Source organism: Thalassophryne amazonica, chromosome 17 (genome assembly GCF_902500255.1).
Source record: "Thalassophryne amazonica chromosome 17, fThaAma1.1, whole genome shotgun sequence".
NCBI lineage: Eukaryota > Metazoa > Chordata > Actinopteri > Batrachoidiformes > Batrachoididae > Thalassophryne > Thalassophryne amazonica.
Genome location: NC_047119.1, coordinates 30,762,945 through 30,787,783, shown reverse-complemented (window position 1 = coordinate 30,787,783; position 24,839 = coordinate 30,762,945). Strand labels below are relative to the sequence as shown.

The 24,839-nt window shown below is 41.3% G+C and overlaps 1 protein-coding gene across 2 annotated transcripts in view; it reads right to left on the bottom strand.

Annotated features, from left to right (window-relative positions):
* Positions 1-24,839, bottom strand: part of ssh1b (slingshot protein phosphatase 1b) — a 45,796-nt gene that overhangs the window by 12,325 nt on the left and 8,632 nt on the right. The window contains exons 2-4 of one of the 2 annotated variants that reach the window (XM_034192784.1): positions 14,770-14,807; positions 7,697-7,797; positions 1,049-1,113 (exon numbers count right to left, since the gene is read on the bottom strand). In XM_034192784.1, coding sequence (XP_034048675.1) covers positions 1,049-1,113; positions 7,697-7,797; positions 14,770-14,807 — 204 coding nt within the window. Of the gene's footprint in view, positions 1-1,048; positions 1,114-7,696; positions 7,798-10,046; positions 10,431-14,769; positions 14,808-24,839 lie in introns of those variants that run through there. The other variant, XM_034192783.1, reaches the window with a different exon arrangement.

Below are 24,839 nucleotides of genomic sequence, written 5' to 3'. Positions count from 1 at the left end.
ATAATATTCAGGTCTGGGGACTGAGATGGCGATTCCAGAATGTTGTACTTGTTCCTCTGCATGAATGCCTTAGTAGACTTTGAGGAGTGTTTAGGGTCATTGTCTTGTTGAAAGATCCAGCCCCAGCACAACTTCAACTTTGTCACTGATTCTTGAACATTGTTCTCAAGAATCTGCTGATATTAACTGGAATCCATGTGACCCTCAACTATAACAAGATTCCCAGTACCTGCACTGGCCACACAGCCACACAACATGATGGAACCACCTCCAAATTTTACAGTAGGTAGCAAGCATTTTTCTTGGAATGCTGTGTTCTTTTTTGTTGTGCATACCGCCTATTGTTATGTCCAAATAACTCAATTTTAGTTTCATCAGTCCACAGCACCTTATTCCAAAATGAAGCTGGCTTGTCCAAATGTGCTTTAGCATACCTCAAGCGACTCTGTTTGTGGCGTGTACGCAGAAAAGGCTTCCTCTGCATTAGAGCATCTCTTTGTGCAAAGTGCGCTGTATAGTTGAACGATGCACAGATGCACAGAGACACTATCTGCAGCAAGATCATGCTGTAGGTCTTTGGAGCAGGTCTGTGGGTTGACTATGACTTTTCTCACCATGCTTCGCTTAGGCTTATCTGAGATTTTTCTTGGCCTGCCACTTCAGGCCTCAACTATTACTGTGCCTGCGGTCTTCCATTTCCTCACTATGCTCCTCACAGTGAAAACTGACATCTGAAATCTCTGAGATAGCATCCTTCCCCTAAACCATGATGTTTTCAGGTCATTTGAGAGTTATTTAGAGACTCCCATGTTGCCACTCATTAGAAGAGAGGCAAAGAGGGGAAATATTTGCAAATGGCCACCTTAAATACCCTTTCTCATGATTGAATACACCTGTGTAAGGAGGTCAACAGTCAATGAGCTTACCAAACAAATTTTGTGTTCCAATAATTAGTGCTAAATGTATTCAAATCAGTAAAATGACGAGGCTGCCAAAATTTATGCACCGGCCTATCACACAACTGTATGTTTGTGTGATGATGACTCACCAGCTTTATACGATCTTCCGACCTCAGGATCTTGAACATAACCTGCAGGTGTTGAGGTAGGTCACCTGGAAAATCAATGATTGACAGCTTAGCAATCATTTTACTGTATTTACATAAAAATTGGAGCCTATTTCTGAGCTGTCGTGTTTTTAATGCATATTAAATTGTGACAAGGAAGTTATACTTTCAGTTCCATTTGTCTGTTAAATTGCTATCAGGATTATTCTGATTATTTTGTTTACTAAGCAGAGTGCGAATTATACTGCAAGAATTGGGGGACAAAGCTATTGGTGGGTCCTAGCTTTATGTCATGTACTTTAGTTAAATTGTAACTAACTAGCTAAAATTACCATTCATCTGTAGACACTTGACACAATCTAGTTCAGAACCTCTGACGGTAAGAAAGTCCAGTGTACTAAACAAACCAGATAATGACTTACATTAACCAACTATAGTATCCTTTGGCTTGTGGCACACACGATACATAGATGAGTAACTGCAGACGAGATGTTCAATTAACATTAAATGTATGATCCTCTTTAAGATCTTTGAAGAAGGATTTACAGGAGCAAAACTGGGAAAAGGTATACAGTGAAAGTGATGTTGATAGTGCATATGAAACTTTTTTACAAATATTTACATCATTATATGATAAAAATTGTCCAATTAAACAAGACTACAGAAAACAAAAAATCCAAGCTCGACCATGGATGACGAAAGGGTTACGAAATGCATGTAATAAGAAAAATACACTGTATAGAGAATTCATAAAACTAAAGACTAAAGAGGCAGAAAATAGATATAAGAAATACAAAAATAGATTAACTAATATTATACGGGTATGTAGGAAGGAATATTATAGTAACATATTATATAATAACAAAAACAATATTAAAGGAATATGGGATATATTAAATAGCATTATCAAAAAGGTAATAAAAAACAGAGTTACCCTCAGTATTTCATTGATAATAATGTCAAGAAGGAAAATAAGGATGAGGTAGTCAACGGTTTTAATAATTTTTTTGTAAATATTGGACCAAGCTTGGCAGAAAAAATTCCCAATTCCCAACCTGAGGATTGGGATAATAATCTCATAGAAAGAAATCCCTGTTCAATGTTCCTCACAGCAGTGGATGGAAAAGAAATTATAGACTGTGAATAATTGTAAATATAAAACATCTACCGATTTAAATGAAATTGATATGGTGGTGGTAAAACAGGTCATTGAATGGATTGTAGAACCATTAACATACATCTGTAACTTATCATTTCAAACCGGTAAATTTCCCAATCAAATGAAAATAGCTAAGGTTGTGCCGCTGTATAAGACTGGGGATAGACACCACTTCACAAATTATAAACCTGTTTCTTTGCTTCCACAATTTTCCAAATTATTAGAAAAGTTATTCAATAATAGATTAGACACATTCATAAATAAACATAAATTACTTACTGATAGTCAATATGGATTCAGAGCACATAGTTCAACATCACTTGCATTAATAGAATCAGTTGAGGAGATTACAAACGCCATAGACCACAAATTACATTCAGTTGGAATATTTATAGACCTTAAAAAGGCTTTTGATACAATCAATCATGACATATTAATCAGTAAACTTGAACAGTATGGGATTAGGGGGTTGGTGTTGCACTGGGTGAGAAGCTACTTAAGTAACAGAAAACAGTTTGTGAAGTTGGGGGAATATACATCATCATGCTTGGACAATGCTTGTGGCGTCCCACAGGGGTCAGTATTGGGTCCAAAACTGTTTCTAATTTATATAAATGATATTGTCAATGTTTCCAAAATATTAAAATTAGTATTATTTGCAGATGACACAAGCATTTTTTGTTCAGGGGGGGATTTGCAGGAGTTACTGAGGAGGATCAGTATAGAAATGGGAAAATTGAAAATATGGTTTGACAGAAACAAATTATCATTAAACTTAAGTAAAACAAAATACATGTTATTTGGCTATTGTAATACAGACATACAGGTTCAGTTACAAGTCGAGGGGGTAGATATTGAAAGGGTACATGAAAATAAGTTTCTGGGGGTGATAATAGATGATAAGATAAACTGGAAGACTCATATAAAACATATACAAAGTAAACTATCAAGAAGCATTTCAGTTCTAAACAAAGCGAAACATATTCTGGACCACAACTCACTCCGCATTCTTTACTGCTCACTGGTTTTACCATATTTACAGTACTGTGCAGAGGTATGGGGTAATACTTATAAAGGTACAACACAATCACTATCAGTAATGCAGAAAAGAGCTATAAGAATTATTCATAATACTGGCTATAGAGATCATACAAATCCACTATTTTTACAATCCAAATTCTTAAAATTCACAGACTTGGTTCATTTTCAAACAGTACAAATTGTGTATAAAGCAATAAACAATTTACTTCCAGCAAATATTAAAAATATGTTTTTTAACAGATCAGGGGATTGCAGTCTGAGGGGGAAATTTCATTTAAAGCATCAGTGGGCACGAACAACATTAAAAGGTTTCTGTATTTCTGTCTGTGGGGTGAGGATGTGGAACAGATTGGGAGTGGGGCTCAAGCAATGTCCAAGCATGAACCAGTTCAAACAGTGGTACAAAAATATGTTTTTTTCTAGGTATAGGGAGGAGGAAGGGTAATGAGGGTTAGGGTGTTTTTGTTTTTTGCTTCGGCTTGTAAATATATAGTATTTTGTATGTAAGTAGGTATGTGTAGGTGTATATTTATGTTTGTGTATACGAGGTCTGTCCGTAAAGTATAGGTCCTTTTTATTTTTTTCAAAAACTATATGGATTTCATTCATATGTTTTTACGTCAGACATGCTTGAACCCTCGTGCGCATGCGTGAGTTTTTCCACGCCTGTCGGTGACGTCATTCGCCTGTGAGCACTCCTTGTGGGAGGAGTCATCCAGCCCCTCGTCGGAATTCCTTTGTCTGAGAAGTTGCTGAGAGACTGGCGCTTTGTTTGATCAAAATTTTTTCTAAACCTGTGAGACACATCGAAGTGGACATGGTTCGAAAAATTAAGCTGGTCTTCAGTGAAACTTTTAACAGCTGATGAGAGATTTTGAGGTGATTCTGTCGCTTTAAGGACTTTTCACGGTGCGAGACGTCGCTCAGCGCTCTCAGGCAGCGTCATCAGCCTGTTTCAAGCTTAAAACCTCCACATTTCAGGCTCTGTTGATCCAGGACGTCGTGAGAGAACAGAGAAGTTTCAGAAGAAGTCGGTTTCAGCATTTTATCCGGATATTCCACTGTTAAAGGAGATTTTTTTAATGAAAGACGTGCGGGCGGATTGCAGCGTCGGCTCGCAGCCGCCGCGACGCTCCGCCACAGGAAAAACACCTCTGTTGGAAGCCTTGAGGACAAGTTGGAACATCTCCAGCTGATAAACAATTTCTCATATACTCACTCCACTGAAAGCCATCAAAAGCCAACTGGATTTTAACAAATGGTTATCAACACGGAGGTGTTTTTCCTGTACCGCTGCGGATAAAATGCTGAAACCAACTTCTTCTGAAACGTCTCTGTTCTCTCACGACGTCCTGGATCAATAGAGCCTGAAATGTGGAGGTTTTAATCTTGAAACAGGCTGATGACGCTGCCTGAGAGCGCTGAGCGACGTCTCGCACCGTGAAAAGTCCTTAAAGCGACAGAATCACCTCAAAATCTCTCATCAGCTGTTAAAATTTTCACTGAAAACCAGCTTAATTTTTCGAACCATGTCCACTTCGATGTGTCTCACAGGTTTAGAAAAAATTTTGATCAAACAAAGCGCCAGTCTCTCAGCAACTTCTCAGACAAAGGAATTCCGACGAGGGGCTGGACGACCCCTCCCACAAGGAGTGCTCACAGGCGAATGACGTCACCGACAGGCATGGAAAAACTCACGCATGCGCACGAGGGTTCAAGCATGTCTGACGTAAAAACATATGAATGAAATCCATATAGTTTTTGAAAAAAATAAAAAGGACCTATACTTTACGGACAGCCCTCGTATATGTATATATATGTGTGTGTGTGTATGTTGATATATATATATATATATATATATATATATATATATATATATATATATATATATATATATATCGGTTTAGGTGTGTAGGAATCTATGTGTATATGTGGCAAAGGGTATTACTGGTTGTGGGGAAGAAGGGGTAGGGATAAATAAGCTGATGCTTCACCCTACCCCTTTTCGGACATGTTGGGTACACAGTAGGAACTTTTTTGTTGTTGTCTTTACTGATCTATCTTGTAATTGTTGTTGTATCAAATGTTCGAAATAAAGTTTTCATTCATTCATTTTCATTCAAGTAATATTGCAAGATTTTTCCAGAATGAATATGGGAGATACATGGGATATCTAAACATTTTGAACCCCTGGCACTGGTGTTTTTACCTCTTTGGGTGGGGCAAGTCCCAGTTGGAGGCAACAGACACCCCCCCAGTACCCCCTGTAATTTAAACCATGCACATGCATAGGACCAAAAACAATAATACCGCAATGTGCTTCCATGCACAGGTGTAAATCAGTCTACAAGTATTTGGAGATCGGTTTGTTGACTTAATAACTAACAGGAAAATATGCTGTACCCAGTGGTGGGCACAGTTCCGCTAATCATCGAAGCTAATGTTTCCATTATCGGATTAGCTTTTCAAATAACTTTAAAAACCATCAGCGGACTAATTTTCCGATAAATTTTGGTCCGATACATTTTAGACCACTAACATATTTTTGCAGGTGTGGTGAGCAAAGCTTAACAGTTACAAACATTTATAAAGTCTGAAATCAAAGATTTAAGTACCTACCTGTTAAATGGTTTATAGTAGATGTACAGTTCTATACTCTGCAAACAGAGGAGAGCTGGTTCCAGGAGAAGCCGCTCTATCCTCTGCAAGCAAAGGAGAACTGGTCACAGAGAAAAAAAAAAAAAAAAAAATCATTTCTTTTGACCCCATACTGATGCCCTGGCAAATCACCCAAGTCACCCAGAGGCATACAGTTTTAACTTATGGATAAAATTTTAAACAAACTAATTTCGGACAAGTTATTTAAATTAACAACACGCCTGAAGTTTTATAAAGTGAAAATATCAGATATATGTTTTAGTTTTAAAGTAATACGCTCATTTTGAAGGTTTTAGTGTGGACATGCTGTGTCGAGGTGCATTATGGGTAACCTCAGTACATTTATGACAGAAGAAATGCATTTGAGACGCTCTGATCAGGCTCCACATGGACAACAGCATTAAACCCTTTGTATATTGTGCCTAAAACTCTCGTGAATATATTCTCTGGGTTTATAGATGTTGTTATTGTTTTTGTTTTATGTAAAAAGAGGCTCAGGTTGCTTCTCCACTATTTTCAATTGAAATCATTGCGAGCTGCAATTTGCTTCCCGTTTGCTTTTTAATGTCCTCCTGTTTATGTCAAACACTGTCTGTCGTCTTTGTTCCAGAGTAATATATATAAGATGTCTGAAATTCAGTTTGTGTTTATTAAATTCCACGCATAGCAGACTAGCATAGCAGACTAGCAGACACACATTCCAGATTATCTGGAATTTTGTTTTGGCAAGTTTTCACGGTCTCTATTGTCATCTACTGGCCAGTAGTGTTCATGGCAGTATGAACGTCTGGACGCCAGGAGATGGAAGTGTTCTATTTATTTTGACCCTGGTTATATCAGACGACTGTCTATCATCTACATTTTGGCTATTAATTTAGCTATTAATGGAGTTAGTCTATCGGTATTAACTTTATTTATAAATCAAAACCATAAATCAGCACCGCTTTATTTTCCAAGACCTCCGGCTCACGGCGACACTGCTATTGAGTAGAGAGTTGAGCTTCGCTGCTCCTCTCAACTACTTCACTGCTGCAAGCTATGTAGTAAACAGGAGCTTCTAGCAGTCAGCAGGGTGCACAAAGACAGAAGTGCTGACTCACTGTTTGGGTCTGTGGTCGACTTTGAAGCTACCAGAAGCGATCATGGTGTTAAAACTCAAAATCAGCTTGTTAGTAGTTGCAAGTGTACTGGAGACAATACTAGAAGTTATCAGTTATCGGTTAGCTGGAGCTTCCGCTAAATTTTTAGGTGGTTTATCGGTTTAGTTTTATAAAAGATAACTTTTCAGTTAGCTGATTATCTGTTATCGAAGCTAACTTTTTGGTTAGCTGTGGCCACCAGTGGCTGTACCTCCCAATATTTATCAATATTTATCTTACTACTTGTAATTATATTTTCATAATTTTTCTTAGTGTGCTTGATGTTGTTTGGTGCATGATATTGGCTGTGAAACTGACAGATGTTCTGTTGTTACCAGCTGCTGTGAATGAATGAATGAACGAACTGTTCGATCCAAGTACAGCAGAGTGGTTTCTCTTTATTATCACAGTGCAATGAGGAGTACAGGATTGCTGCATTAGCTCCTCTGATATCCAGCTGTCAGTTACCCTTTCAGTTTAGACTAAACACAAACTCACAAATGGGGGGGGGGGGGGACAAAAATTACCTCAACAGATACAATTTACTGTATTTTGTATAGAGCTAATTTTTGTGTGGAACATGGGCAAAACAACATGAAGCAAAGCTTTTTGTGTGTATGTGTGTGTTCATACCTGCATGTTTGTGCTGGGTCGGGGTCTTTGGTTCCTGTGTAGTGCCGCCCTGCTGGAGGAAGAGGGCGGCTCCTTTGACCATAAAGAAGCTCTCACTGAGGCTAAAACAAACATAAGCAAAAAATAAATTACACCTTTTTGTGCTTCAACCACAAATGAACGCACGTGTCCATTTTGAAAACCAGCTGCCATGGAATGAACAGTGGTGAAAATATTCAGTAAAGAACAATAAAACCTCATGTTTATTAATGTTAACGGAATAAATAAATACATTATATATATATATATATATATATATATATATATATATATATATATATATATATATATATATATATATATATACATATACATATACATACACACACACACACACACACAGTGAGCATAAAAACACTGATTCAAGTAGCCATAATATCACAACTTTTTGGAATTTTCTTACACATTGGTGGCTACACTTGCGGGATCTCACAAAGTTTAATGTAGTATTGGTTGGTATCACAGACACTCAGTTGTGATCGAGTGTTCACAAACAAAGAGACAAACAAACAAACAGGGGCAAAAACATAACCTGGACAGTGTTTATGTACCTCCACTACCTGCAACTCTGGATGATCTGCAGGAACGGATCACTGAAGCAGTACCGTCCATCACGTCAGATACACTGCCGAGAGTCTGGACCAAGCTAGATTATAGCATTGATGATTGATGAATATTACTACTACTATTACTATAGTTACCTCCGTCAAAGAAGGCTATGTTGTCACCTCTGTTTGTTTGTTTGTTTGTTTGTGAACAGCCCACAATTTTTCATAAATTTTTACTGAAGATTCATATCCTGATAGGCAAGAACTGATTCAACTGTCAAGGTCATAGGTAAAAGTCAGGAAAAATGTTGGAAAAATCTCCATCTTTAACACTGAAGGAATTTTCAAAACTTTGTAACTCTGTCAAATAAGTTCAAATTTCTGTAATATATGACAGCATTATGTAGGATTGGTATCCCTTACTGACTGACAAAGTTTGATCCAGATCTGGTCCAGATTCCAGATTTTGTAGCCCTTTAAATTTAACACTGAAAACCCGATTCAATGTATATTTTACATTATATCTTAATCATACATGCCCCAGTCACTCTCATGTTTGAAAGTGAGGTGCAGACTGACACTCACTATCCGCTGACAAAGTTTGATCTGGATCTGATCCGGATGGTGGATTTTGTGGATATTTGAATTTAATATTGAAAAGCCCATTTGCTGTAAATTTTGCATTATATCTCAATGAAAAGTGCCACAATCACTCTCATTTTTCTGCTAGGGTTTTACCTACACCACCAAAATTGGATTGGAGTTGCCAATTTTATGCTTGTTTGTCTTCCAGTTATCAGTCAGAAACCAAAGTGCCAAAAAACAATGACAAACTGTGCATAGCAGAAATAACAAATGTTCTGTGAAAATCATCTGAAAAAGAATTCAGAAACTGAAAAATCTGATAAAAACCTGACAACACACAACAAAACTCTGATTCAAGTGCATGAACTAAATACATCCTCCTGACATTTGATCACATCTAATTTAGCTTATAAAAAGTCACTTCTAACAGGACTCTGACCTTGAAAATTTTTTTCCAAGGTAAAATTTTGTGAAATTGGAAACTAGTGTTGGTGAAGGTTTGCGCTTTACAAGTGCAGTGCTCTTGTATTATTCTGTAATAGTAAATTAGTAATAGTGAATCAGTATTAGTAATTTATTACTGAATTTATGAGAGAACATTTTTAAGAGCATTAAATACCGTTTATACAATCTACAACTGCGCCTTCGTCCCTGGTTTCTTCATACGTTGTCATGTTTTGCTGCTGACGTGATTTTCCAATTAAGTTGACATTCCGCTGCCCTCGTGCACAGCTACCTGCTGTGACTCCTGGCTCATACACAAACCGTCAGCTGAGGCTTGTCACACAGAACAAAGTGTAGCTTTGTTCAGCCTCTCTACATCGCACACAAAGCCCGGTATGAGTGAGTGGGACCATCACAAGGCCTTTTGTTTCAGAGCCTCTGCGTCATTGTTTCTCCTCAAAGTTCTGCCGACGGCACGCGACTTCGACACGACGGGATGACTTCACCACAGCAGCACTAAATGTCACCAAAAGTGACTCACAGTCCCGACGCTAGGCTTCTTGAGGTGAAACAGCAGTTACAAACATCAAAATCTTATCCGCAAACCCATCTGGGTGACTAAAATTGAAACAAATATGTATTTTTAAGCCTCAGTTCCATTTCTAATAAAGGATAATTGCTGCACACCACCTGCAGGTACACACTTCCACTCCTAGAGTCTTACTGTAACTTACATGCGATAGATCTCCTTCCGAGTCAGTGCAGCTTTCTCTACAAAGTGAGGAGGCAGCACGGGGAACTTGATCTTATGCGACCGTTTCACCACCATCGTGCCGGCTGCTAAATCGTCTACACTCGTCAAAAAGAACTTTGTCCAGTTTAGACTTTCGGGTCTTTTCTTTTCTGTTAGCATCCACTCAACTCGCTTTGTAATCCAGCATCTTTGTGTCCACGCAAATTTGCAGGCAGCCCAAGCAGCACATTTTGGTCGTCCCCAGATCCTCCCACAGCCGCGCCCGTTCTCTATCTTCTGCCTATCTGCTCCTCGCCGCATCTCCCTGCAACAATGCCATCATTCATGCACAGTTTTGGAGGCAGGCGAAATGTTACTTGGCATCGATCTCGCAGCATGTTTGCTGAATGTTAAATTGAGACAACACTGATGAATCATCAACATGCGGCTCAGCGAGACAGTGCAGACAATGCGTGACAATACGGTTTCAACTGTGAGCGACCCACGCACCCACTCCACACAAAGACAGTGAAGAGCTGCTGACACAAATGGAGACGTTTGTAACGTCAGGCTGAAAGTTTCAAAGTGACTAAGCAGGAACTTTATGCAATCAGTGATTTTTGACACAAAAGAAAAAATGAAAGAAAGCTGTTATGTGGTTTAAAATAATTGCTTCCTGTGATTAACAGGGAAAAGAATAGGATTAATGGAGTCAGTCAGTGACTCGGAGTCAATCAGTAAGTGGGTCAGCAAAATTTAAATTTACTTCATAATCCATATCTGAATTGCAAACATTTCGCTACATTTTGTCAGGCTGAAGGAAACTCCGTTGTACAAATGTGGACTTGTGTGACATATGTCACAGAAATGTAAAGCTACTTCAAGGTTAATGTTGCAAATTGCAGGGGATTCTTTACATGCACAGGACACATTCTGGAATCATTACACTTTGAGGATGTTTAACATTAACAACTAAAATCATATTCAACTGTAAAGGTTTGAGTTTAAAAATACTATTTTTGCCCAATCTGACCCTTAAATGTAAGTATTTTAATATCAGCTTTTCATATATATATATATATATATATATACATACGAGGGCTGTCAATAAAGTAACGGTCCTTTTTATTTTTTTCAAAAACTATATGGATTTCATTCATATGTTTTTACGTCAGACATGCTTGAACCCTCGTGCGCATGCGTGAGTTTTTCCACGCCTGTCGGTGACGTCATTCGCCTGTGAGCACTCCTTGTGGGAGGAGTCGTCCAGCCCCTCGTCGGAATTCCTTTGTCTGAGAAGTTGCTGAGAGACTGGCGCGTTGTTTGATCAAAATTTTTTCTAAACCTGTGAGACACATCGAAGTGGACACGGTTCGAAAAATTAAGCTGGTTTTCAGTGAAAATTTTAACGGCTGATGAGAGATTTTGAGGTGATACTGTCGCTTTAAGGACTTCCCACGGTGCGAGATGTCGCGCAGCGCTCTCAGCCGCCGTCGTCAGCCTGTTCAAGCTGAAAACCTCCACATTTCAGGCTCTATTGATCCAGGACTTTGTGAGAGAACAGAGAAGTTTCAGAAGAAGTCGGTTTCAGCATTTTATTCGGATATTCCACTGTTAAAGGAGATTTTTTTAATGAAAGACGTGCGGACGGATCCGCGCGTCGGGACGCAGCCGACGCGGTGCGGCGGCACAGGAAAAACACCTCCGTGTTGATAACCATTTGTAAAATCCAGGCAGCTTTTGATGGCTTTCAGTGGAGTGAGTATATGAGAAATTGTTTAACAGGCAGGACATGTTCCAACTTGTCCTTAAGGCTTTCAACAGAGGTGTTTTTCCTGTGGCGGAGCGTCGCGGCGGCTGCGTCCCGACGCGCGGACCCGTCCGCACGTCTTTCATTAAAAAAATCTCCTTTAACAGTGGAATATCCGGATAAAATGCTGAAACCGACTTCTTCTGAAACTTCTCTGTTCTCTCACGACGTCCTGGATCAATAGAGCCTGAAATGTGGAGGTTTTCAGCTTGAACAGGCTGACGACGGCGGCTGAGAGCGCTGAGCGACGTCTCGCACCATGGGAAGTCCTTAAAGCAACAGAATCACCTCAAAATCTCTCATCAGCCGTTAAAATTTTCACTGAAAACCAGCTTAATTTTTCGAACCGTGTCCACTTCGATGTGTCTCACAGGTTTAGAAAAAATTTTGATCAAACAACGCGCCAGTCTCTCAGCAACTTCTCAGACAAAGGAATTCCGACGAGGGGCTGGACGACTCCTCCGACAAGGAGTGCTCACAGCCGAATGACGTCACCGACGGGCGTAGAAAAACTCACGCATGCGCACGAGGGTTCAAGCATGTCTGACGTAAAAACATATGAATGAAATCCATATAGTTTTTGAAAAAAATAAAAAGGACCGTTACTTTATTGACAGCCCTCGTGTATATATATATATATATATATATATATACACACACACACACACACACACACACACACACACACACACACACACACACACACACAGTAGTGTTCAGAATAATAGTAATGCTATGTGACTAAAAAGATTAATCCAGGTTTTGAGTATATTTCTTATTGTTACATGGTTAACAAGGTACCAATAGATTCAGTAGATTCTCACAAATCCAACAAGACCAAGCATTCATGATATGCACACTCTTAAGGCTATGAAATTGAGCTATTAGTCAAAAAAGTAGAAAAGGGGGTGTTCACAATAATAGTAGCATCTGCTGTTGATGCTACAAACTCAAAATATTATATATATATATATATATATATATATATATATATATATATTATGTTCAAACTGCTTTTTTAGCAATCCTGTGAATCACTAAACTAGTATTTACTTGTATAACCACAGTTTTTCATGATTTCTTCACATCTGCGAGGCATTAATTTTGTTGGTTTGGAACCAAGATTTTGCTCGTTTACTAGTGTGCTTGGGGTCATTGTCTTGTTGAAACACCCAAGGCTTGTCCTCTTCAGAATAAGGCAACATGACCTCTTCAAGCATTTTGACATATCCAAACTGATCCATGATACCTGGTATGCGATATATAGGCCCAACACCATAGTAGGAGAAACATGCCCATATCATGATGCTTGCACCACCATGCTTCACTGTCTTCACTGTGAACTGTGGCTTAAATTCAGAGTTTGGGGGTCGTCTCACAAACTGTCTGCGGCCCTTAGACCCAAAAAGAACAATTTTACTCTCATCAGTCCACAAAATATTCCTCTATTTCTCTTTAGGCCAGTTGATGTGTTCTTTGGTAAATTGTAACCTCTTCTGCACATGACTTTTATTTAACAGAGGGACTTTGCGGAGGATTCTTGCAAATAAATTAGCTTCACACAGGCGTCTTCTAACTGTTACAGCACTTACAGGTAACTCCAGACTGTCTTTGATCATCCTGGAGCTGATCAATGGGTGAGCCTTTGCCATTCTGGTTATTCTTCTATCCATTTTGATGGTTGTTTTCCGTTTTCTTCCATGCATCTCTGGTTTTTTTTTGTCCATTTTTTTAGCATTGGAGATCATTGTAGATGAACAGCCTATAATTTTTTGCACCTGTGTATAAGTTTTCCCCTCTCCAATCAACTTTTTAATCAAACTACACTGTTCTTCTAAATGATGTCTTGAACATCCCATTTTCCTCAGGCTTTCAAAGAGAAAAGCATGTTCAACGGGTGCTGGCTTCATCCTTAAATAGGGGACACCTGATTCACACCTGTTTGTTCCACGAAACTGACGAACTCACTGACTGAATGCCACACTACTATTATTGTGAACACCCCACTTTCTCCTTTTTTTTTTTTACTAATAGCCCAATTTCATAGGCTTAAGAGTGTGCATATCATGAATGCTTGGTCTTGTTGGATTTGTGAGAATCTACTGGTACCTTGTTTCCCATGTAACAATAACAAATATACTCAAAACCTGGATTAATCTTTTTAGTCACATAGCACTACTATTAGTTTGAACACTACTGTGTGTGTGTGTGTGTGTGTATATATATATATATATATATATATGTGTGTGTAAAGGTATACTCTTAAAAAATGTTATTGTTATCATAATTATTTTTGATGAAGTTATGCCAATTGGCCCCACAAACGTGGTGGTTTAAAACGGAGAAACATAATATGTAAGTACCTAATTGCTTGCTTTTCCCATTTAAAACAATCATGCTTTGCAGAACTGCTTAATACAATTTGATTAAGTATATGTAGTAGAGCGTTGTCTCTATGCTGCTTTTTTCCCCATGTCTTATGTTTATTTATAACACTTTTTTTTTTTAAACAAAGTTGTTCCAAAATTGCAAAATAATTGGCAATGTAACACTGCAAAACCAAAAAGATGAAACTTCTGCTGTAAATGCAATGTTTTAAAATTATATCCTCATCTTGAATGACACCGCCTGACATCCAACCCAAGAGCTAAGATAACACCCGCCCCGCCAAACCCCGGATTATTATTATTTATTTTTTTGTAAACTAAATCTTTTTTTCCTGGTTATACATATTAACAGCAAACACTAGGATCAGGACATATAAACTTCTTCCTCAGACATACTGTACTTTCCCAAAGTGATAGTATTTTTCACTCGATGCACCAGTCTTCCACACAGAAACTACTGCAATTCCCAACACTTTAAAATACATCTCAAACTATTAAGTTATGTTTTCCTTATAGAAAGTGCTTACCTTTGATTATTTTTCCGGTCATCATCACTTCCAAAATCCTGAAAGACACAAATAAGGCAAAATAATATTACAATAATGACTAAGTACTTATGTTACTTTGGTGCTAATTGCAAAGTAAGTTATCTTCTTGTTGATGTGTGCAGCGACTGGAAATTTGAGTCATCAGATTATTATTGGTTTTTAAACTTTGCGCCAATGAAGCAGTGAAGCAGGGGATTGTAATCACTCCTGTGTGTGTTTGACTAACTAAAAAAAATGGATGGGCAGATTTTCACCAAACTTAGTGGGAATGTTACCTGGACAGATATGACCAGATGATTAAGTTTTAGAGAGGCTTGGACAAAGGTCAAGGTCAACAAAACCATGACGTAAAAAACATTTTCGGCTATAGTTCTGCAACCAGTAGAGCTAGAGAGATTATCTAAAGTTTATATTCATGATGAAATATATTTGTGATTAATTGGAAGGGGTACTGTCATGATGAACTCACAAGAAAGTCTAAAGAAAGTTGTGTTGGTAAAAAAAAAAAGAAAAAAATACATTGATCGTGATATCTCATCCTGGTGCTCATATGAGCATTTTTGCAATCAAAACACTGTGCACACTTAAAAGCTTGCATGTCTTACTCACATAAAAATTCAGTAAGGTATATCTTATATATTATATTCTGATTCTAAGGTGGAACTATGCCAGTATACAAAGGTATATCTAAAAAGGAAGAGTAAAATAGGAGAGTAGAAAAGAGTAGAGTAGAGCCACTTAGGTGCCTGGTCTTGAGAACCAGGGATGGTAGGTTAAAAAGCTTTTTTATCCCATGGGAACTCTCCCTACCCACCCAAGCAGCTCAAGAAAAGGTATATATAATATAATAAATAATAAGACATAAGAAGGATAAGACATCACAGGAGAAGATTGTTATCAAACACAAAGGAACCAATTATTTTGTAAGCTATGATGAACGTTGCTAAGGCCGGCTAGATAAGCTAACATTAGCTGTTAAGTATAACTAATTGTACCCCACTCCTCCCATATTTACTTAAATATAATAATATTAAAAAGGGGGGGGGCACACAGGGTTTGCATCCCCCCTCTGATACCTTGGATTGATAATCTCATTGATGAAAATTTTAGAGGAATTACCAGATTTTAGATGTAAATCCCACTGCAATTTATACCTGATGGCGAGTATTACCCAGTGTTTATCATTACCCATAATGGAATGTGGCATTCCCTTCTGCAGAAACCTGCAAAATCGATGGAAATATCTGATTTGGTGTCATTCTCCATCCATTTTCTATCCCTGCTTACCCCAATTAAGGATCACAGAGGGGGGGCTGGAACGTATTCCAGCAGTCATAGGGCATGAGGCATAGTCATAGGGCATATGGTACACCCTGGACAGGATGCCAGTCTGTTTCAGGGTCACATATAGACAGACAAACAGTCACACTCACATACACACACACACACACACACACACACACACACACACACACACACACACACACCTACAGACAATTTTTTAAAGTTTACAATTCACCTAACCCGCATGTCTTTGGATGCGGGAGGAAGCCAAAGCACCCAAGGGAACCCACGCAAACGTGGGGAGAACATGCAAACTCCACACAGAAAGGCCACAGGTGGGAATCAATCCCATGACCTTCTTGCTGTGAAGCAACAGATCTACAGGAATACACAGATTCTGTCATCAGCTACATCAACAAGTGTACTGAAGATGTAACAGAGGTCAGAACCATCAAGAGAGGCGAGCTAATCAGAAGCCATGGCTGACAGGAGAAGTGCACTCATTGCTCAGCTGGAGACTCTGCAGCATATGCACTCGCAAGAAACAATCTGGCCCGGGGAATTAAAGGGGCAAAAAGGCAGTATGCACAAGTACTGAACAGCCATTTCATTGAAGCCAAGGATTCACGTCGCTTGTGGCAGGGATTTCGTTCCATCACTGACTATAAACCCCGCCCCCTGCAGATATGTCACTCGGACCCCTTGTTTCCAGATGAGCTGAACAACTTCTATGCACGTTTTAATGCCAAAAACACCACTCAGACACAGACACTGTTGCTAGCACTGTATGACCAGACACTACAGCTCACCACGGCTGGAGTACAGAAGGCCCTGACTAACGTCTAGTGTCAACCCACGCAAGGCTGCTGGGCCAGACAAAATTCCTGGATGTGTTCTGAAACACTGTGCTGAACTGTTGAAGGATGTTTTCACAGACATCTTTAACATCTCATACAGGGAAGAAGTGAAATAGCTGAGTTCATGGTGCAGTTCCCATTACCTCTTCCTCAATGTGGACAAGACCAGAGAGGTTGTTATCGATTTCAGGAGGGCTGGCAAACATGATCATGCACCACTAATCATAGACGGGACTGCTGCGAAGAAGGTCAGCAGTATGAAGTTTTTGGGGGTTCACATTGATGATGACCTCACTCTAATTGTGGGCACAGCTAACCAAAAAGTTAGCTTTGATAACAGCTAATCAGCTAACTGGAAAGTTATCTTTTATAAAGCTAAACCGATAAACCACCCCAAAATGTATCGGAAGCTACAGCTAACCGATAACCGAAAACTTTCAAAATTGAGTTTTAACACCACGATCACAAACCCAAACAATGAATCACCACGTCTGTCTTTGTGCGCTGTGCCCACTGCTGAAAGCTCCTGTTTACCATGTATTTTACTCTACCGCAGCAAAAGGAGCCTGGCCACCAGGTTGTCTCACTCAAAAAACACACAACGACAAAACAGTCATTATTCCTTAACCGCATACAGCAGTTCCACCATGAGGCAGAGGTCTTGGAAAATAAAGCAGTTCTGACTAATGGTTTTGATTTATAAATCAAATTATTCTGGATAGAATAACTACATTAATGACAATTCTGTAATTTGTACAAAGTTAAAATATAACACATATCTTTTAATTTTAAATAATGCACTAATTCTGAAGTTTTGTAACAAACACACAGATGCCAAAGGGATTATGGGTAAAATGAGCCTCCGCTAACATTGATAGGTTGACTCATTCATTCTGTGTAAAAACAAACACGTTAATGTGACATGTGTTTTGGTTTACATAGAAATGTGCTTTTTAAAATATGCCATTTTTTTCATATGTGAAAAAAGAAAAGCCATTTGCAAAATCCAAAAGTCAACTTGTGATTAGACAACCGTCTGATATAACCGGCGTCAAAGTAAGTAGAACACTGCCATTTACTGGCACCCAGACGCTCAGACCCTAACCCATGAACCTTTGCATGCCAGAGAGTTGCTGCAGTTTAAACAGCACAGAGAGAAAACACATAATGACAATTGTAAATTAACATTATACAACCAAAATGTACATTTTTATTTATTTTCATCAGCTGCAGCAACTCTCTGGTGCACAAAGGATTATGGAATATCTCAATACTTAAGGCGAATACTGCCATGAATACTACTGACCAGCAGATGGCAGTAGAGACCGTGAAAACTTGCCAAAACAAATATTCCAAATAAGTAATCCTTGTCTGCTATGTTTAATATTTACTAAACACAAACCGAATTTCAGACATCTTATATGTTACTCTGGAACAAAGACGACAAACAGTGTTGTAAAGGACAATAACCAGGACATTACAGAGCAAACAGGAAGCGATTGCAGCTCACAGTGATTCCAATTGAAAATAATGGAGAAGCAACCTGGGCCTCTTCTGGAATTTTTACATAAAACAAACACAATAACAATGTCTATAAACCCAGAGAATATATTCATGAGAGTTTTAGGCACAATATACAAAGGGTTTGATGCTGTTGTCTGTTAAGTTAATTTAAATAATTTGAAATTAGTTTGGTTAAAATTTTAACCATAAGTTAAAACCGTATGCTTCTGGGTGACTTGGGTGATGACTAGTTAGAGGGTGTCAAGAGAAATGTTTTTTTGGTTTCTCATTTTGGTTCTCTTCTGTGACCAGCTGTCCTCTGACTGCAGAGGATACAGTGGTTTCTCTTGAAACCAGCTCTCCTCAGTCTATAGAGGATAGAACTGTACGTCTACTACAAAACTACACATAGGCTCTAAAATCTTTGATATTAGACTTTAAAAATGTTTATTAACTGTTAAAAGCTTTATTCACTAAGCTTGCAATAATGTGTTAGCAGTCTAAAAATTACTGGACCAAAAGTTATCGGAAGATAATTGATCTGATGATGGTTTTCAAAGTTATCTGAAAAGCTAATCCGATAATGAAAACATTAGCTCTGATAATTAACGGTTAGTGGATTAGCGGAACTATGCCCACCACTGCCACACTCTAACCACTAACACCTCGGCAGTCCTCAAAAAAGCTCAGAAGCGGCTTCACTCCCTGTGCAGACTCAGGAAAACAGGCCTTCCCACCACACACCTCACCACCTTCTACAGGGGCACCGTTGAAAGCATCCTAACCTATGGCTTGGGTGCTGCAGCACTATCTCCTCCCTTTTGCCATCAGGGGGGACATACAGCAGCATCAGCTGCAAAACTAGCAGGATGCTGAATATCTTCTTTCCCCAGGCTGTAAGACTTATTAATGGATTGTCCCCCATCCCCAACACCCACACTCACCCCTGACAGCTAGTCACCTGTCAAGCCAAGAGGCTTAGTACCTTGAGAGACTGGACTGTATTTTATCTGTTTTTATTATTATATTAGTTTATTTATTATGATGTGTTTTTTTATATAAACTACATTATTAAGGTTTCTATTGCACTGTTGTCACTGATCGAGAAACAAAATTTCATTCTCTTGTGTATATAAATGCACAGTGAAAATGACAATAAAACTCTTTGAACCTTGAACCTTTGAACAGCGCTAACCACTAAGCACTGTGCTGCTGGCGTCATTCTCATTACTCCAAATTGTTTAACCCCCTGATTGTTCAAGCAAACAGGCAGTGAATAAAAAATTAAAAAAATTGTTGACAGCTACAGTTTGCCTGGCTGACAAGCACCTAAGCTTTAATAGTGATGGCCCTAAAATATCATGCAATTTTAGAGTTGAAAATGTGAATCCACGTACATCTGTACAAAGAAACAAGCAGAATCTCTTCTATTGACTTTACATGCATGCACTGTAGTGCAGAGCCATACTGCATTATGGGTAATGATCAGTGGTGGGCACAGCTAACCAAAAGGTTAGCTTTGATAACCGCTAATCCGCTAACTGAAAAGTTAACATTTATAACGCTAAACCAATAAACAGCTAAAAAATTTAGCAGACGCGATAGGTAACCGCTAACCTCTAACTTTTAGGTCCTTAACCCCCTAGTTGTTCCCGGTGTGTAGTGAGTACCTGGTATGGCAGCACCCTCACATTGAGGTGAATGTGAAGCATTATTTGTAAAGTGCTTTGAGCATCTGATGCAGATGGAAAAGCACTACATAAATGCAGTCCATTTACCATTTTAGTATTGAGTCCGGTACACTGTCAGTTACTGACCATCCAGTTTTGAGTTTAAGCACTGCCGACACTTCTGAGTAGAATCAAAGGTGATCACAAACCAAAAACAAACCAGTCAGAGCTCCTGTCTTTGTGCGTCCTGCGCGCTGCTGTAAGGAAATGTCATTTACTTTCAACATGGAACAGCATAGACGTGTGGCAGAAGACATCAAAAGCAAAGCAGTTTTGACTCATGGTTTTATTTATAAACCAAACTAATTCTGGACAGATTATCGACATTAGCGTCAACTGTCAATTTTACAAAGTGAAAATATCACACATATCTTTTAGTTTTAAAGTAATGAGCTAATTCTGAAGGTATGAGCATTAACACACGCAGATCCCAAAGGCATTATGGGGAAATGAGCCTCCGCTGCTCACTGGTTGGTTAGTGTTCTATACATTTTGACTTAGTGTACTAGGCATTCTGACCCAAAATGCAGAGAACACTAACAACCAGTAGATGGCAGTGTTCTCAGCATTTTGGGTTTAAATGATTGCGACTGTGTGACTTTTGATCAGGGTCATTTGGGTAGTTTCTGTTGTCATTATGATTTAAAAGCTGTAAACACAGTTGCTTCACAATAAATGCCTTCACCCAACCACTAACCATGAGTGAAAAAAGGTTTTTGTGTTATAATTGTGAATAGCGACCAACTATCACATGGTCTCTATTTGTTGCGCTAAATCACACTTAACACACAGAATTTTCAGTTTTGAAAATGCCCTTTTTTTTTACAAATAAAAAAATTACATATTAGTAAACCAACTGTTATGTGGGCCGCTGAAGAGGAGGTACTGCTGGCCCACCACCACCAGAGGGCGCCCTGCTTGGAGTGCGGGCTCCAAGCATGAGAGGGCGCCAGACCCAGAAGAAGTGACAGCTGTCACTCATCGCACCAACTGTCACTCATCTATACCACTTTATAAGCCGGACTGCAACTCCACCTCCTCGCCGAGAAATCAACTACCGAAGAGGTAATTTCTCTGCTGACTCATATCATTGAGTGATAACCTGAACTTCTTTTGCAGCCGTTATCCTGTGGTGTTCTTCCTTATCTGTGGGATTGGCGTTTGGTGTGACAGCGATGGCTTCGCCTCACACCCCAAACCAGATAAGTGGATTAAACAGGAGCTGCGCGAGTGTGTGATTGGAGGTGGAGGTGCTCCCTCCTAACTGTGTGCAGACTGGATTACTGAGTGTGCGGACTCACACTCATTCATCTTGTCTTTGCTTTCTGCCAGCAGTACCAGGGTCGACAGCCGAAGACAGAGGCCACCTGGGGATTCGGGACTTGGCAGCTCCGGTGTTCTTCAGGCCGTTGGTGGTGGAAGCCGTGTGGGACACGGCTTCTCTCTCGTCGGGGGTATTCTATCTTCGAGCCTGCCCACACGTCACCTGGTGTTAATTGACTTTACAAATTTTGTGTATTTCGTTGTGTGTTGTCACAACATTAAATTGTTACTTTTTGGCTTATTCATTGTCCGTTCATTTGCGCCCCCTGTTGTGGGTCCGTGCTACGACACCTTCCCAACAGGATTTCTCGGCCATTCGTCATGGATTCCGAGGGGCGTCAACCCGAGTTTGAATGGCCAATGGAAGAGCCAGGAGCGCAGGCGTCAGCGGGAGGCGTGTTGAGTGAGCTGCAGCAGATCTTAACCGCCTTCACGGCTCGGCTAGATTTAGTGACCGAGCAGAATGTTCTCCTTAACCGGAGGGTGGAGACTCTCACCGCCAGGGTGGAAGCGCGCGATCAGGGTGCTGCTGCAGTCACTCCTCTTGCTGGTCCTGGGCCCGTAACAGACGTTCCACTGGTCGTTCAACGACCCCCCCCCCACCGTCCCCTGAAGCATACATAAGCCCTCCGGAACCGTACGGGGGCTGTGTTGAGACGTGCGCAGACTTCCTCATACAGTGTTCGCTCGTCTTTTCACAGCGCCCTGTCATGTACGCGTCAGACGCCAGCCGGGTGGCTTATGTTACTAATCTGCTTCGAGGAGAGGCACGCGCCTGGGCTACGGTGCTTTGGGAGCAGAATTCACGGCTCCTAACGTCTTATGCTGGGTTTGTATGGGAGTTCAAACAAGTGTTTGACCATCCCAACAGAGGCGAGACCGGTTCGAGCGTGCTGCTGTCAATGAGACGAGCGCCGCAGCGCAGCCGAGTACGCAGTCGACTTCCGCATCGCGGCAGCGAGGTCCGGCTGGAATAACATTGCGCTCCGCGCCGCCTTCGTAAATGGACTGTCTCCGGTCCTGAAGGAGCACCTGCTGGCTAAGGAGGAACCGCGGGATTTTGACGGGCTTGTCGATTTGGTTATACGCTTAGACAACCGTTTAAATGAGCATTGTCAGGAGCAGGCCGGGGGGCGTGACTGGGCACGAGCCGTCCCTCCCCCTTCCGGTTCCGAAAAGGTGACGTCGTCCCCACGCTTCACTGCCAGAGAGCTCCGTGTGGCTACAGCTCCCCCTGCTGAGGAGGCTATGGACACGAGCAGGGCCAAAGTTAAAACAAACATCAGACAAAGGAGGCTGGCCCGCGGGGAGTGTTTTGTCTGCGGCTCTTGTGAGCACATGCAGAAGGACTGCCCCAAAACGGTCAAACTACAACGCCCGTCCTTAGAAACTGGGCTAAGGGTGGGCCATAACACGCACGCGGGGAAACCCCGCAAATCTGCACGAATCCCAGTAACGATCCTTTGTGGGGATTTAACCCTTCACGCCCCAGCACTGGTAGACACGGGGTCGGAAGGGAATCTGCTGGATAGCAGATGGGCAAAGGAAGTAGGGCTCCCCCTGGTGGCTCTGCCGGCACCATTGCAGGTGCGAGCACTAGATGGCACCCTGCTTCCATTAATCACACATCAGACACAGCCTGTGACCTTGGTTGTGTCTGGAAATCACAGGGAGGAGATCGTGTTCCATGTAACACCTTCTACCTCCCGAGTGATTTTGGGATTTCCATGGATGGTGAAGCACAATCCCCGGATTGATTGGCCGTCCGGGGTTGTGATGCAGTGGAGCGAAACCTGCCACCGGGAGTGTTTAGGATCCTCGGTTCCTCCCGGCATGATGGCTAATGAGGAGGTTAAAGTCCCCCCCAATCTATCGGCGGTGCCAAAGGAGTACCACGATCTTGCTGACGTTTTCAGCAAAGATCTGGCGCTCACTCTTCCCCCGCACCGACCGTACGATTGTGCCATCGATTTGGTCCCGGGCGCTGAGTACCCGTCCAGTAGGTTGTACAACCTCTCACGTCCGGAACGCGAATCAATGGAGACCTACATCCGGGACTCTTTAGCTGCCGGGCTGATCCGGAACTCCACCTCCCCGATGGGTGCTGGTTTCTTTTTTGTGGGCAAAAAGGATGGCGGACTCCGTCCATGCATTGATTACAGAGGGCTGAACGAGATCACGGTTCGCAACCGATACCCGTTACCTCTGTTAGATTCAGTGTTCACGCCCCTGCATGGAGCCCAAATTTTCACTAAATTGGATCTTAGAAACGCGTACCACCTGGTTCGGATCCGGAAGGGAGACGAATGGAAGACGGCATTTAACACCCCGTTAGGTCACTTTGAGTACCTGGTCACGCCGTTCGGCCTCACTAATGCCCCCGCGACGTTCCAAGCTTTGGTAAATGACATCTTGCGGGACTTCCTGCATCGGTTCGTCTTCGTATATCTGGATGATATACTCATCTTTTCCCCGGACCCTGAGACCCATGTCCAGCATGTACGTCAGGTCCTACAGCGGTTGTTGGAGAACCGGCTGTTTGTGAAGGGCGAGAAGTGCGAGTTCCACCGCACTTCTTTGTCCTTCTTGGGGTTCATCATCTCCTCCAACTCCATCGCCCCTGATCCGGCCAAGGTTGCGGCGGTGAGAGATTGGCCCCAACCAACAAGCCGCAGGAAATTGCAGCAGTTCCTCGGCTTTGCAAATTTCTACAGTAGGTTCATTAAAGGCTACAGTCAGGTAGTTAGCCCCCTGACTGCCCTGACCTCCACCAAGGTCCCCTTCACATGGTCGGATCGGTGCGAAGCCGCGTTCCAGGAGTTGAAACGCCGGTTCTCGACTGCACCAGTTCTGGTGCAGCCTGATCCTGATTGCCAGTACATAGTGGAAGTGGACACCTCTGACTCAGGGATAGGAACCGTGCTGTCCCAGAGCGTGGAGGCTGATAAGGTTCTCCATCCTTGTGCCTATTTTTCCCGCAGGTTGACCCCAGCTGAATGGAACTATGACGTCGGCAATCGGGAGCTCCTCGCGGTGAAGGAGGCTCTTGAAGAGTGGAGACACTTGCTGGAGGGGGCGTCGTTGCCTTTCACGGTTTTCACGGACCATCGGAACCTGGAGTACATCCGGACCGCCAAGCAGCTGAACCCCAGGCAAGCCCGCTGGTCTCTGTTCTTCGGGCGCTTTGACTTCCGGATCACGTACCGCCCCGGGACCAAGAACCAAAAATCGGATGCATTGTCCCGGGTGCACGAAGAAGAAGTCAAGGCGGGGCTGTCAAACCCCACCGAGACCATCATCCCCGAGTCCACTGTCGTGGCCTCCCTCACCTGGGACGTGGAGAAGACCGTCC